Genomic DNA, 15304 nt, shown 5'->3' on the forward strand with positions numbered 1-15304 from the left:
TCGGCTTCTAAATGTCTCTGGCAATTTGTACTGAGTTGCCTGCTATTTTAAGGCCTTGTTCCCGGCACCTTTGAATCCAGTCTAAAATGGTTGTTTTTCTGTGCTCCTGCACTACACACATTGCTCTCCTTATAGATGAGATTGGATCAAGGGGCAGTTTCACTTCTTTGGACCAAAAATAGTGAAAGGAAGGGTAAGAACTTCAATCAAGAATACTTCTATGTTTCTAAATTGTTTATTTACAACAAACTTGTATACAAATTTGGTACAAAAATGACCCTAAGTCATAAAATTCAGTGATAGATATACACGTTCAAGTGACTCTATTCAAATCTATAGAAGCTAAAGGGGTTGTTTTTGTCGACCTCTTGACCAAGAACATGTTACAACCCAAACTTAATCACCAGTACATTCTCAAACTAAAATACATGATTTTTCATAATCTGTCCATTATGATATTGAAAACTTACAAAATAGAATGATGTAAAGGAGCTGGAGAAATATATTTGGACTCTACAAAATTGAAAGAATGTTTTGCATATACAACTGGAAACACCCATGGAAAACCCCAGCCCTGATCAGAAAGACAGCCCATAAATCAAACTGTCCCAGAAAATAATCTAAAACTACACAACAAATTTTATTGCACTAAAATCAGATCCCACACACCATCTATCATTTGATGTTAAAATAAAAGACCAATCATCATTGAACAAAAGCTTTTAAAATGTTTCTCACAAACCCATTTTACAATCATCAAAAGCAAGGTCAAATCCTCCTTGAACCAAATAGTCTTTTTCAGTTTCAACTGCACTCTTCACTGTAACTAAGTTTCTAACAGTCAGCTGTCTCATTTGACTTTGCTTGTACACAGTCAGTAGCATAGTAGAAACTGGGAGCCTTAAACTTCCAAGCACAAATATTTCCTGAAGCGATAGAGTCAGAATGCTTCTACGATGTAACACTACAATACAATGCACTCCCTGAGGTACAACTTCAGTCAAAGAACTGAGAATCTGTAATTATATCAAAGACACTCTTGTAGTCCACCAGATTACGATGGAAACTTCGGAACTTTCTCAGCATCGGTTGACTCTTATTGATGTAGGTCTTTCTTTTCATCAACTTGTCTATTAGATACATCATCCAGTAGACGTTTGTGATGGGATGATATTCACGCCAGCTATTCCTGAAATACATGCAAAAAAACCAGTCATAACATGTATTGGCTTGACAAAAGACATAAATTTGTGTCCCTCCTTGTGGTCAAACATAAAATTTCAGAGGGGGAGAGGAGTCTGATGAATTTGAGAAGTTTTCTAAAGTTTTACGTTTTTAAAAAAAAATTGTACACGATCCCAAGAGTCAAGTCGCTTACCCATTCACTTTCTGCATCATTCGATAAACTTCGAACTGGAAATCCTCGTTACCAGGCCCTGTAAACAAGGCGTCGTCATCAGCGATGTCGAGGTAGATTGCCACGCCATCTAGATCAAAGAAAACAACAGCAGGCTTTATTTTCCCTCACAACAAAATAGTCAAAATTCCTACTTAAAACATCTTGGCTACTTATCCTAACCACCAAGCAGTATAGTGTTGTCATCATATGCGCAGTACGCCTCATCAGACAAGGTGGTGGAAGACCTACACTAAATAAGGACACTAACTGAAAAATGCTAAAAGTGAGGCAGAAAACATCCTTACCTTTCTCCATCCTGGACAATGTGAAGTCAATAATGGTGGCTTGGACCCCGTAACATGGAATATCGACGACGGCGTCATTCACCACGAACGGCAACGTCTGCTCACCGGTAGGTTTCACCAGGATGTTGCCCCAGTGGAGGTCTCGGTGTTCAAACATCAGCTCCTGCTCTGCAATGGCCAAGGAATATGCCACTTGGTGGAGAACGCTCTTTGCTTGGTCCATGTTGTCAAACTAAAACCAATAAGACTTAAGTTACATGAAACAATATTGAGAAAATTGCAGAACGTACCACATATCTGTCATGAAACCAAAGGTACTATCCAAAAGTGCTCTCTCTCAATGATTATATCAATATACCAAATAGATTAGCTAGGGTTCAATATGTCTAAAAACTAACCTGAAAGCCTTCCAAGTCTCTTCCACCATCAGCAAATTCAAATACGATATGGAGTTGGTCATCCTTGAAGAAGTCTGGAAAGGATATTATTACATGTATTAGTAGTGTGAGGAATTAAAAGACAGAAGGTTGTGCAAAACATGTACACAAAAGTAATAAGGGTTCATGTTTGCTACAGCGTTCATCAGAGATGCTTTTGCTGGTCAAAGAGATGGCTTTAGTCCAGTTTGCTTACCGGGTCGATCATTCTCTGATCCCTTTCGCTTATGGTAGATGTCCCATTGGTCCAACAGGATATCAGGAAATCTGCCCTTGAGGCACCGCACGCTAGAATAAAGAGAGAGCAAGATATGGTACATGCCTTAGTAGAAACAGGATAAAGGCTTATTTCTCAAGGGTTTAAGACAGAAATTCCTATAAGGAAGAGTATCTGAGGAAAGCTGCCTTGTCAGTTATATATCAGGGCACCAATTCTGGGACAAGAGTTAGCAGGCATTGGTGAAAGGTAACCTTGCGGTAAACACTCGCCAAATATCACAGCTTCTCAATTGACATGAACAAGCTTAGGCCAGTTTGATTTTGAGGTTGATTTGCACACGTTGTAATAGAAAGTGATTATATGCAATGTTCTCGTACCTTTTGACATCAACAAAGCCATTTGTCATGTTGGTCATGTTATAGCGCAGATCACTCAACTCTCTGAAAGGCAATTTAAAAGATTTTTTCAACAACAATACCCAGTGTTACTTGAAAATACAAAGCTTTCTTTGAATGAACGCGATATAATACAATAAAGGACTTAACCTATGACCTTTGACATCCAAATATCTATAGATATCATCAATAGAAACAAAGTATCAGCAAATAATAGAAGAAATCACTACCAACCTTGAAGTGACAATCTCGGTTAAAATCTCCTCAAATTTTTTCTGTTTTTCATCATTTACCAAGACGTCTCCCTCTATCGGAATTATCTGGAACAGAGTCAGAGAATGGTTACTTTCCTCAATGGCGTATTCACTTGAGTATCTCCTCTATACCTATACCTATCAACCTAGACATGAATTGATGTAGTAATTATTTTGAGATTGACGTTTTCCTTATGCCAGCCTGTTTGCCTTAAAAGCAGGACACCATTTCCAAAAATTCAGGAATCTAATGACAGAGTTGGAACTTACTTTAATTGCAAGTGATTCCTGTTCTGATACAACTCGGAAGACCTCCCCGAATGCACCGTCTCCAATCTTGGTACACTCCGTCCATTCCCTGCAAAAATAACTTTTATCATGCCCTTGGGGTTATTGATTCATCCATGTATTCGACAAAATGGCTTAGATAACGTACTTAAACTTTATCAAAATTCAGTGCAGTATAGAAATAGAATGACATGTTCCATTCAACCGCAGCAACCGAGTATTTTCCAAGTGTATATGGTGGTCGAAGATAGAAGAGCAGAACTACATGCAGAGGTGCAGAAAGCAAACCATTCCTCACCCCTCAGCAAGGTAATCTTCAAAATTGATGAAATCATCTTGATTGCACTGTTGTAGCACTTGGGACTTCGGAGAGATGACCTTCTGAGTGCGGGGATTTTTCACTGGTGTAAGAATATTCTGCAATAGGAAGGGGAAACATTATAATTATTAATGAATAATGCCGGCTACCCAATGCCATTTAGATATGCGCTTACAAACAGATGAAACATTATCAATCTAGGCTAAGATTAAGAACACCAAGTGGAAGGCACCTTGGAAAGAAATGCCTGTTTATATCTCACCCACCTTCAAAGAATTACCTATCCCATCCAATTCTTTTGGTCTTTCACATGTACCAATACTTTTCCCGAATGGTCTGCCGGCACGTGTCTTCCGTGGCGTGAAAAACACACTCGATTCTTGGTGATCTTGAGCCATGTGAAAGCTTCCTCCCTGCTCATTAGAAGACGCCACAGAAACATATCTAGAGGGGGATTCTTCCCCAGAAGAATCTTTATCTGAATGGACCGACTCTGCATCGTCTTTACTTTTACAAGTAACATCCTCCTTAATTTTATCCAGATCCTGAAGTATCTCAGTTTCCCCGAATAAATCTTGTGATGCGTCAAAAGATTCTGCAATTGAATCTAACTGTTTCCCTCGTGACCTGATACTTGCACAAGAACTTGTTTGGTTCTTTTTCGAACCAAGCGTCACTTTTTGTAAACTTTTGTAGATGGACAAATTACCCGAGAAATTAAGAGACGAATCATTGTGACTGATGTTCAGCTGTGGACTAGCATGTTCGACTTGTGAGATGCTCAGTCGGTCCAAATAAACTTGGCATTGAAGTAGAGGAGATTGCTCATCAAGGTCTTTCAGATTGAAACTCGTCAACTGACCAGTCTGAGTCGGTGATTGTTTTTGTTTGTGAGGGCCAGCCAAGGTCTCAGGTACAGCATTGTTTGGAGTGCTAGTTTCAATCATGGCTGATCTCATGATGACCTTTATTGGCGGCTCAGTGCGTGGAGTCACAAGACCCTTAGCCGACACTTCCAAAGGGCACACGTTGGAACCAGGGTCAACTGTTGGCATGCCCGCCACAACACATGGTGAGACTGATTCAGAAATGACAAAGCTATAGCTATCAAATTCACTGAAGTTGAACTTCTCAGAAAATTTGGCCATTTCAGCACCACAGTCTCTAGGAATCTCTGTCTCGGATGGTTCATCACTCAGATCAAATACATCAACAGGTTTTTTCTCCTTGCCTTTCTTCTGCTGTTTCTTTTGGACATTAGCTGCTGATTTCTTATTATTGTTAGATGGAAGCTCTTTGCTCTCTTCCACAGAGTTTGCACTACTATTAAAAGATGACTGAAACAGGTATTTATCCTTTAATGCCTTTGCCGCAGTCTTTGGCTTGACATATTTCGGCGTGAAATCCTGAAAACCAAGATTGAAAATAAAATTCTTCAAATGAGATGTATAACCAAGGCTCCTTGTACCTGGTATCTTTGCCACGGCAAGCAAAAGACATCATGAAGTGAGAAAGATGAGCTTGCATGAATAGGCAAAAAGGCTTATCACAGGTTTGCGGTAACTGAACTTTATAAATGACAGGTTGACTTCAATATGGGAAAATACAGGTATTTCTTACTGGTGGATCCTTGTAACTGACTGTTTTTGCTTTGTTCCTGAGCAGTCTCCCAGATTTGCCCCTGGACTCCCGATCACGACGCTCAAGTGGAACATTTTCTTTACATGCCAAACTATCATTGGCTGAGGCATCTGATTCACTGCTGTCACTAAAAACATGTCTTCTTGCCCCAAAATTCCATACAGCATCAGGTTCAACAGCTGCATTTCGACCATAAGTTTGGACTCCTTTCTGTTTCCTCGGCATCTTAGATTCGTTCTTAAGGCGCCTCCTAAAAAAAGTGAACAGGGTCAAGTGTATCATATGGGCCACATTACTGACTGGGCCACATCACCTATTTTGTTGATGACATCCGGTAACAGAATGTAGCTTCATTATCACACATTACATGCATTAACGCACACTGACTCAGACTTGTCCGAAAATAGACACTTTGCGAACATAGATGGGAATTCTAGTCTTTGGTGACATATCATTCGAGTGGTTTTGTGATTACTATAGTCTCTACTACATTGACTTACTATTGAATAGGTGAGTATCGTGACCATCACGATATTTGTTGTGGTTTATAGATTTTTCTTCGATTTGTTTTTGAAATTCGTGCCGAATTGCTTCATTAACAAAGGACGGCGCTAATTGGCTGAGCGGATTCACATGTCAAAATGGAGGCAAATATTTATTGAAAGTTGCTTTTTCTGCACAATGAAGAGGAAAAAGCCACTTACTTCTGGGTATGGTTGCAAAATTTTCTTGGCAGACTGCTTAAATCAAGTATATTCAAGAAGGAGAATGCCATTGTTTTGTTGTGTTGATGAGAGTTTGAGAGCCAGTTTGTAGAAAGTTTCAATTTCCTTTTAACTATTCTCGGACAAACCATTATTGGTGTGTACATTAGCACACATTCGTTATAGGCCCTATTCTCGGATGACGTTCAAAACCCAGTTTTTTCCTGTTGATGATGTTAACTATTGGGATAACAGTAACAGGACAGGCTAGAATCTTTAGGCCACATTTTCATGGTACAAAGTTCCAACACTGCATGCAATGTGAACGGGTTTGACATCACACTGACACAGGGCCGCAGGCGCAGGCTCACTCGCTCTCGCTGTAACTCCAGCACTTCTTTGTCTGTTGTGTTCATATGACACTTAGTCTAGAGTTGGCCCGGAAGTGACAACGTTACGCTTTTCTAGACAATTTGAGACTGCTAAAATGTGGAATCGGGAATGATTGCATCCTCTCTTCACTTTAGGGTCAGCTTGTTATAGAATAATCGATACATGTGTTACTGTTGGACATCTTCATGTATATTCTACAAATTGTTCCTTTCTTTCAATCTTAGGAATCAATGTATCACCAAGTTTTTTAAGACTGCTGAAATTCAGAGTAAGTGTCTAAGCAAAAGAGAAGACTAACTTGATTTCTTAGAATCGGACTTAGATCTATTAGGATACTGCTGTCTTGTCCACAAAGATTTGTCAGTGCTGAAGTTTAGCTGAATTTCTGGAACAGATGTTGCAGTGAATTGTGGACAAGGCTAGCCATTATTTTATACTTAGACTGACACTTAATTTGTTTTCAATGGAAATTCTAAATTGTTAATCATTTTAATATAATAATTCCTCGAATAAACTGGTGTGTTTTGTATATGGCTACTAGACATTGGGGGGGTATCTTGATTATTATCTTTTATGTTGTATTTTCAGCTGCCAGAACAAATAGTCCGATAAAGATATATCCACTGACACGGTCCAGTAGCACTAGCAGTTTATGTAGCACACCGGTCAGATCTAAAGCTAAAGCTCCAGCACTTTGTGGCACCCCTGACTCACTTCCAACACCTAGAAAATACAATGTTTGTGACAGTCCATTGACAGTAGATCTGACACTTGATAGTAGCAACTCTGATTCGGACATTGTTGTCGAAAAAGTTGTCTCTAGTCAGGGTAAAGGATCTGTGGAGACAGATAGTACAAGTGATATCGAAGTGATTATTGACACACCAACCCAGGCAAAAAAAAGGATTAAATTAGATGAAGAAATTGATGTGCTTGTAAACAAGAGCAAGTTATCAGAAGGGAGTCAAGAAAGTTTGGGTTCTCAGTCCTGGGTAACGGATGTAAAGATCACTGATGTGAAATCTGTGACTGACTTGAATCTTGCTTCTACTCCTAGTCCTAATCCTAGAGTTCTAGATTCAGAGTTTGCATTGGATACAATCAAAGCCAAAGACAATTCGGCAACTTGTGAAAAAGAATTCAGTGAGAGCGTCATTGACGGTGAAGTTAAAACAGAAATCGGGTTGACTTGTTCTGATCCTATCGCTGTTATCAAATGTGAAGATACCAACCACACAGATTTGAATGATAATTTTCTTGAAACATCTTATTTAAACGTCAAAGGTGAAACTGAAAGTGAAAACATGAGGGGTTATGGTGGAAAATGGGATGACCAGTCTCGGAACTATCCAAATCAGTGTGATGGATTCAACCAAAGAGGAGGTTTCCAAAGAGGTGGGCGCAGTTATAACCAAGGATGGTCTAATCGGGGTAGGCGCCCATTTCCTGACGAACAGCAGGGTCAAGATGGTTTTGATTATCGTAGCAGAGGGATGTTCTTTGAGGGTCAGCATCATGATGGTTTTGATAGTAGACGACATCAAAATAATGAGAGCTGTTGGAAATCTGGTCCACGTGGCAATCACTCCTCTGGTGGACCTGGCAGGAACCATCAGTCTGGATCTTATTGGGAGTCCGATTCTAGGCATCATAACCGATCTGGTACATCCAACTCCCATCAGAGAGGGCTTCATCACTCTCAGTCTTACGATCACAGTTCACGTCATCGAAACAAATCAGATAATTATTGGTCCCGTGATGACAGAGTGGCAGGCTCTAGGAGTGATGAAAAGCATGGTAGAGGAAAAAGGTGGTTTTCTTGTGGCGATGAACGACAGCATGGAGATGATAGACAAAGTCACCATGGAGACGATAGGCATGGTCACCATAGAGACAGCAGACACAATGACCATGAAAATGAGAGACACATTCACCATGGGGATGACACACATAATCTTCACAGAGATGACAGACATGCTGACGATGGGCCGAGTCAAAGAAAACACCATGAAAACAAAGGTGATGAAAAATGTGAAACAAAGAAACAGTCTGTTGAAGCTGTAAATGATAGTAATGAAACTGACATTGCTAAACTTGACTCTAAGTCTCCCTCAGTAACTGCTCCAGACAAAGAACCTTTGCTTCCTACAGCAAAAGTCGAGGAAGCATCAGAATCCCCCGTAAAAAAGGGTATCAGTAATTTGAAGAAGCTGTTTGCTAGTTCCCCCAAGGCATCCCTCCTGCCATCAGTAGATGATTCGAGAAGTAAACCAAGCTCTCCATCTGTCTCTGAAATGGTTGGTGGGCAATCACCTGGTTGCAGCAGCTGGTTGGTTGTTGATGAGTGCGAGGCCACACCAGAGAAAACTAAAATGGAGACGCCTGATTCAGAGACCCAAAATATGGCCTCAGATTTGCCCGGTCAGATACGAAAACTGAAAGTTGAGGATTCCGGTAGTCCCAAGTCCCGAAGTCTACCCTACCGTGAAGAAACGTCATTTGAAAAGCTTTTGGCTTCCTGTGGAGTTGATAAAAGCTTTGCTGCTGCTACTGGAACACCAGATGACGAATTCAATGTTGGGTCAATGACAAAAGCTCCTGAGTCAATGAAGGTCGAGGGGAATACGGAAACAAATGGGGAAGAGGAGGAAGGTAGGAACTGATTAGTTTAAATAATCTAGTTAGGCCTGTTGTTGTACTAGTCGTCTTCACGTGTATGTTCATTGTCCTTTCTTTTATTGGTGTTCAATTGTTGGCACAGACCTTTTATTTCCTATTGATTAAGAGTGCTACATGTATACAGTCAAGCTCAAAGATTGTCAACAATTTGGAAGCCATACAATACAATATGCATTTCAAAATAAAAACTTGAGAATCTGTGTGACATGGAGGCATTATGAAATTGAAACCGATTGATCTACATTGTAATTGAACCAATTATGAAAAAGAGCACGATTTCAGCCCTGAGGCTTTCCACGTAAATGTAAAGAGCCACAGTCTGCCCTTTTGTTCTCTTCATAAATGGACACATACTGGGACATGTCTTCATTTGTCTATAAGGATTTTAAAATGCCGTAAGTGGACTTACTACCGGTACTTGTATTTTCAAATCATGCCAACAGAAAAGTAATACAGTCGAGAGGCTGTACATGTACATTGTAGAGCTGCATTTTTCATGATTTTGGTCAATTTATTTTTCATTTGTTGGATTTGTCTTTTTGCTATATATATATGCTATATACTGCATATTATTTGCACTGCCAACTTAAAATATTGACAAGAGATTAGTATCACATAATACACTACAGTGCACAGTCGGTCAACATTTTTGGGCTGCCTCCGTAACAAACTAATTGGTCAGTTTATATTTGACATTTGATTGACGAGACTTGTCTTATTGATTATAACAATAGTGATGAAAACTCCTGTGAACATGTACTCTAAGCCAACAGGTGATTCAACTCAGCCATTCATGCAGGCTTTCTGCATAAATGTTTCCGTAATACTAGGCCTACCAATGCTGAATTGCCATTCTTTGCATAAGCGAGCTGTTTTACATGTTGAATAGACATGCTTAAATCTCGTGAGAATCTGCTGGCTCAGCGTAACTCAGTTTATAACAGCTGTTGTGCTACGGGTGTTAGGCAGATCTCAGGATGGAAGGCTGACAGAGGGGAGAGAATGCTGGCCTCATGTCGCTGCATTCAGGTAGGGCTCGGAATTGGAACTGAAACATGATTAACCCTTTTGACCATGTTGTTGTTTCTAGGATTATCAGTACATATGGAACATGTGGAACGGGCCTATCTTGTAAATTTTTATATGGGCTATTTTAGTTGGCGTTCATGTGTGGTTGCATCTATGGGGATAGTGTATTTGGACATGGGGACTTGAAATGGACAGAAAACCAGAATTCTTAGCACAAGCACCATGCGATGAAATTTAAAACTTATGCTTCTCTTTCTAGATTTCCTCTTACTTGACTCAAGTGATGAGTCCGATGACGACTTAATGCGGCCGTCTGCAGTAGCTCTTGTCAAGTCCCTCGAAGACGCTTGCAAGCCGTTGCCTCATGTGCGTGAAGTGCCCGAGAAGGATGATATCAAAGTAGAGCCGTCAATGTCAGCTCCGAGCCGTAAAAGTGCTGCTGAGTCAACCTCAAACTTCACGTGGAGCCTTGAAAAACTCTTGGAGGAAAAAAGAGAAAAGGTGGGCAATGTCGAGGTTTATATTAATCTACAAAAAAAAAAAACACCTGCAAAAATTGGAGCTAGTGGCCGGAGCTTCTGCATCATGATTTCAGTTACTCGAGTGCTAATTCCATTATAACAATCTGTCATAATCCGGATAGTGAGTCATGCCACCTCTTGATATTGATTATACTCATGTCTAGATATTAGAGGGAACATTCTGTATCTTTCAGGAAAGTGATCGCGGTCGGGAGATGTCAGCCATGGAGGCAGAACTAAAGGTTGGTACTTTTTGTCGACGCTGTCTGTGTGACTCTCTCTGTCAAGTGTCAGTCTCACTTTGTATTAGTCTATTTGATGTTTTGGTGAAGGTGACCTCATCATCCAAGGGTTGTGAGTTCAATGTTGGTCTGGTTGCCACTTTGTCCGTTACTGGTTGAGCATAAGAGTGCCTCTGTGGAGACCTGTAATGATAGCAATTGTTGTAAAGTTCTCATGGTCTAATAGTGGTGGTAGTGTTAATCACTGGGTAACTTCCGAAAGTGCTGTATGATCATTAATTATAATCACCATTAGTATTGTATTTATGAATTCAGTGATGTTGTTCCATTTGCAGCAAGGTTTAAAGAATGGAGGAATAGATTGCATGGAGCTCGATGAAAGCAGCCAAGACATTGGTGCCACAGATTTTGAAGCTGATCAGCAGGAATGTCTCGAGAGGGTAGGATATTTTGTTTTAATGTCTTCATATCAACACTGCCAATTGGTGCAGTAATGGAATTATTTGGCATCATGTGAGGTTGGGGCTTTCTCATCTTATTCCTTGGAGTAACTTTGACCGTGGTATGATGGTATCAAGCCAGTTGTTATTGGAAACTCTTGGCTTTGTACAAGTTTCGTATCAATATCATATCACATGGCATTTTCTGTTTTTCTAAATTCCAGCTCCTGTATATTGAATCAATCCAAACACACCATCCGGGTGAGATCGTCTTCCATTCTAACAAGTGTCATCAGATCTTCACATTCCCGGGCAACATGACTCTCAGCAGTTGTGGATTCACCATTGCCAAGAGTAAAATTGATAATCATTTAATAAGGTTTGATAAAAGTGAGTAGAGTAACGAGTTTTGATAATTAATTCTCAGGTTGGCAGTTTGTTTTCAAAGAACATTATTGGGTCTGATAATCCCAAAACATTAATGCGAGTTATATTTTGTGTGTCTTGGATGTAGTGACCTTAGGTGACAGTTTCAAGGGTTCTGGTGAAGACCTTCTTCTTCTTCTTCTTCTTCTTCTTCAGCGTTCGCTCTGCACTTGGAGGGGTCATTCTCCTAGGAGTAATCCTCCTCCAAGGCGGGATGAGCGTATCCTGCGTGCCACTACGGTTAGGTGCCAATTGGGTTTATTGGCCTAGTGGTCCGACTTTGGCGAGAGAGATAGAGTCCACGCAAGCTACTCATGTTTCTCACTTGGTGGGGTCTTAGCTTGCCCTGGCATAGACACCAGGTACAAGGAACCTCGGTTTTGAGTCTCATTCGAAGGACTGTGAAGAGCCAGGAATTTTAGTTCCTTGAAAGTGGTGAAGACCAAGGTGTTACTATTGGTGATGAGGAATCAAAGCGTTTTACAGACTTTTTATGTTATGTTTCATTTGCTTCCAGTTGGTAAACTGCTTGAATTCGTCAAGAGCAACCTCATCGATATGTGCTTCAAAAACATCTCCTCACAAGATGCCTTCCTCACATGGGTTTTCTACACAAGTAAGTTTTAAATAACTCGAGAAAATAAGCCTGGCATGAGGCTATCTGTGCTGTAGCCACTGATCTGTACATGCATGTTTTGCTTAGGTCGGCAAAAAGATGGTGTAATGAAGTAAAATTCCAGTGTAGCTGCATGTTGTTTTGAAATGTAACATTTGATTTGCTTTGAAAAGAACAAACAAGCTGTTTATTAACACTTCCTCATCTTTCTATTTCAGTGTCCATAGTAGACAACACATATGCTGTAGAGGATTTATACAATCTTCTCTATATTGTCTGGAACAAGAAGAACTCTGTAAATTGGGTGCCAACGGTCAAAGATATTGCTAAAGTCTTTGTTAATTATGGTAGGTTGTTTGATTGTTCTGCATTTAGACTTCTCTGTTTCATTTTGATTGGTTTTAGTGGGTTGTTAAAGTTACATGCAATGTATAAAGCTAATGCAGGAGAGAAAGAAGAAAGTTCAGAAATGCTAAAGCTAAAGTTGATTTTCAGGTGCTGATCTGGCTATGCTAGTGCCAACAACCCTGACTGTCGACTTCACTGAGGATGAACTGAAGTCATCAGAGGGCAAGGAGAATGAAAGAAAGAGCAAGAAGATAGTGGTGGATAACAGAACAGGTTATGGCAGGAGTAACTTGCTACACGTCATCCAGGCTGTTACTCTGGCAGTACAAAAAAGGTGAGCCAGCTCCTGTAACTGTAAACTGCTTTATCATCATTCCTTAGTTTTTGTGTTCGACCTTGTCATTGCCTCTCTATAACTGCAGTTGCTAGCACATTCCTTAGGCCCACTGTCTCCATTTCCAACTGAAATATTCCCAAGCAAGTTCATTCAGAGCTGCAAATCTGGGCTTGGCATATATCGAAACACAGCATTATTGTATTGATTTGATTTGCTAAGCTAGTCAGGCCTACCCTTTGCCTCATGCTTTACCACTATTGAATCAGCTTTATAAATTAATAACTAGACCGTATGCCATGTTGCATGGGCTAGATGACCCAATATAATCCATCATGACCCTGTTTCAGGCCTCACAGTTACACCAGTAATGACCTCTGCACATTGTTTGTGATGATGTCTAAAGTGGCCTTGGACAAGTCTTTGACCATGTAAGTATCGGATGATGAGATGTCGTGGCTAACTAACATTTTCTGTGAAAAAGTATATATGTAATCATTGTACTGTGAAGACTACTGCAAGACTGACATCATTTTGACATACCCGTATTTCATTGTTACAAAGTTTGTGTTGGTAGTGCACATGTATAGAAGGATTACAGATTTTCATGACTTTATTTTCCAGAGGTCAGTTAAAATTTGACATTAGGCTGTGTTTCTCAGCGATCTTGAATGCCTTCCCTAACGAAGAGTGGCACCAACGAGTCACCGAACTCTGCTGCTATTTATCAACTCTGATCAGCCATCATCACAACAAGGTCACTCTCGTACGTCTGATCCACAACTCGGACCCACGAGGGGTATTCCTCCAGCGTCGCCTGGCGTACACAATGCTACATCAACTCTTCAATACAACGGAAGAGCAAAATATCACTGAAATGAAGGTGTGTATGTATAAAATGTTACCCCTATGACAGATGATCTCAGCAACTATAGCTATAGCTATAGCACAGAAGAAGAATGATGACAGATAGATACGAGAGTACATGTAAATATGAAAATTCTATATTCTGTTTTCCATTGTTTTTCAGGTGCAAATGTTACATAACTTTACAATATCCTTGTGTAGAGACCCCGTTGATGACTATTACCTTCTATCCAGCATCATCATATTACTAGACCAATGTGTTGGAAAAGAAACACTGCCCTCAAGCGATAAGGTTAGTCCTAGAAAAGTTTGGAGATGTTTCCGCCTGTGAATTGGGAGAATCTTGGGTGCCTGGGCATGGACCTGGTATAACTGGCAGGCAATAGAGTATGATTTACATAACCAGGGATGGTCCATTTTGGAGTCTTGATTGTCATAAACCTTGGCTGACTGAGTACATCTACAAGTAATTCAACCCAAAGAGGCTTAAGTGTAAAAAGCTGTTGGGCTAGTCAGTTGCTGATCATTTAGACAACTCTTTCCAGCCCGCCCTCCACACCCTCCATGAGCACATGCGGCACCTGATGGGGACAATCCGAGACACCATTCACAATATGGACTGCACAAAGGTGAAGAACATGTTAGTGCAAGTTGACGCCAAGTGGAATTTCATGCTGCAGGGAATGGGCACAAAACAGGTAAGCTTTATACTAGGTTAAGAACGAGACAAGTGCAGGAAAACCTTCTTTTCATACCTGTCCTTTAGATTGAGAGTTGAGAATGTTCCCTCGGAGAACTGCAACTGCTGAGACTTCCTCTCTGAAAATTTCTCATTTCTTTTTCAGGCCACCCTCTTCCACTGGACAAATATGGTTAGTACAGTTTCCACTCACCAGGTAGAGCAGCCAATGGAAGATGTTCCTTGCAGCCAATCAGACGATGAGGAAACACCATCAGAAACAAAGACGTAGTCACAAAACGAAAATCTGCACTTTGTTATAATCTACACAGGACTATTGTCTGTCAAAGAGGATCTAGGTCTTCATTTCTGCCTTGTAATGTCTTTATTCTTGTTGACTTGCTTCTTGGCTACATGCCTATTATACTGGAAACTGCCTGCCAAACACTGCCCATAGGTATCCATTTACGACTGGATGTAAAATTTGATCAGGCAGCTTCACTAATTTGAGGGCATTTTGCCATTGGCATTGTGAACCAACATGCTGGAATTATACCTGCTGTAATAGCGTTTTATACTGTATTCTCTTGCATTATGCATTCAATTCAGATGATATATCTATATCAGGAGAAATAAAAGATATATTTGTGCAATACACGAGCCTTCCTTACAATGTTTTTACTTTCTTGTCTTCAGCACAAGAGCATTGCAAGGCCAGTGCAGATCCAAAATCGTAATTGCGCTCTTACAACCAGATGGACCAAGCGA

The 15304-nt window shown here is 40.4% G+C and overlaps 2 protein-coding genes across 5 annotated transcripts; one reads left to right on the top strand and one right to left on the bottom strand.

Annotated features, from left to right (window-relative positions):
• Nucleotides 1-213: 213 nt before the first annotated feature.
• Nucleotides 214-5849, bottom strand: LOC135489595 (uncharacterized). 3 transcript variants are annotated; one of them, XM_064775016.1, is made up of 12 exons: nt 5759-5849; nt 5238-5508; nt 3884-5023; nt 3597-3715; nt 3281-3380; nt 2991-3076; nt 2739-2801; nt 2338-2429; nt 2103-2176; nt 1705-1936; nt 1379-1487; nt 214-1189 (listed from the first exon to the last, which is right to left on the bottom strand). In XM_064775016.1, exons 2-12 carry the CDS (start codon nt 5481-5483, stop codon nt 997-999), a joined length of 2454 nt encoding a protein of 817 aa, XP_064631086.1. In that variant the 5' UTR covers nt 5484-5508; nt 5759-5849; the 3' UTR covers nt 214-996. The 3 variants fall into 3 exon arrangements, with proteins under 3 accessions (XP_064631086.1, XP_064631085.1, XP_064631084.1); XM_064775015.1 differs by having other exon boundaries at nt 3281-3368; nt 5238-5764; XM_064775014.1 differs by having other exon boundaries at nt 5238-5764.
• A 55-nt stretch (nt 5850-5904) lies between these two features.
• Nucleotides 5905-15182, top strand: LOC135489585 (SMC5-SMC6 complex localization factor protein 2-like). Of its 2 annotated transcripts, XM_064774994.1 has the most exons (15): nt 5905-5968; nt 6580-6623; nt 6944-9007; nt 10323-10564; nt 10779-10826; nt 11162-11266; nt 11491-11656; nt 12210-12308; nt 12527-12655; nt 12804-12990; nt 13341-13421; nt 13615-13873; nt 14021-14149; nt 14403-14555; nt 14703-15182. In XM_064774994.1, exons 1-15 carry the CDS (start codon nt 5940-5942, stop codon nt 14826-14828), a joined length of 3861 nt encoding a protein of 1286 aa, XP_064631064.1. In that variant the 5' UTR covers nt 5905-5939; the 3' UTR covers nt 14829-15182. The 2 variants fall into 2 exon arrangements, with proteins under 2 accessions (XP_064631064.1, XP_064631063.1); XM_064774993.1 differs by having other exon boundaries at nt 5913-6623.
• The last annotated feature ends 122 nt before the right edge of the window (nt 15183-15304 follow it).

This window comes from Lineus longissimus, chromosome 6, assembly GCF_910592395.1.
Source record: "Lineus longissimus chromosome 6, tnLinLong1.2, whole genome shotgun sequence".
Classification (NCBI taxonomy): Eukaryota; Metazoa; Nemertea; class Pilidiophora; order Heteronemertea; family Lineidae; genus Lineus; species Lineus longissimus.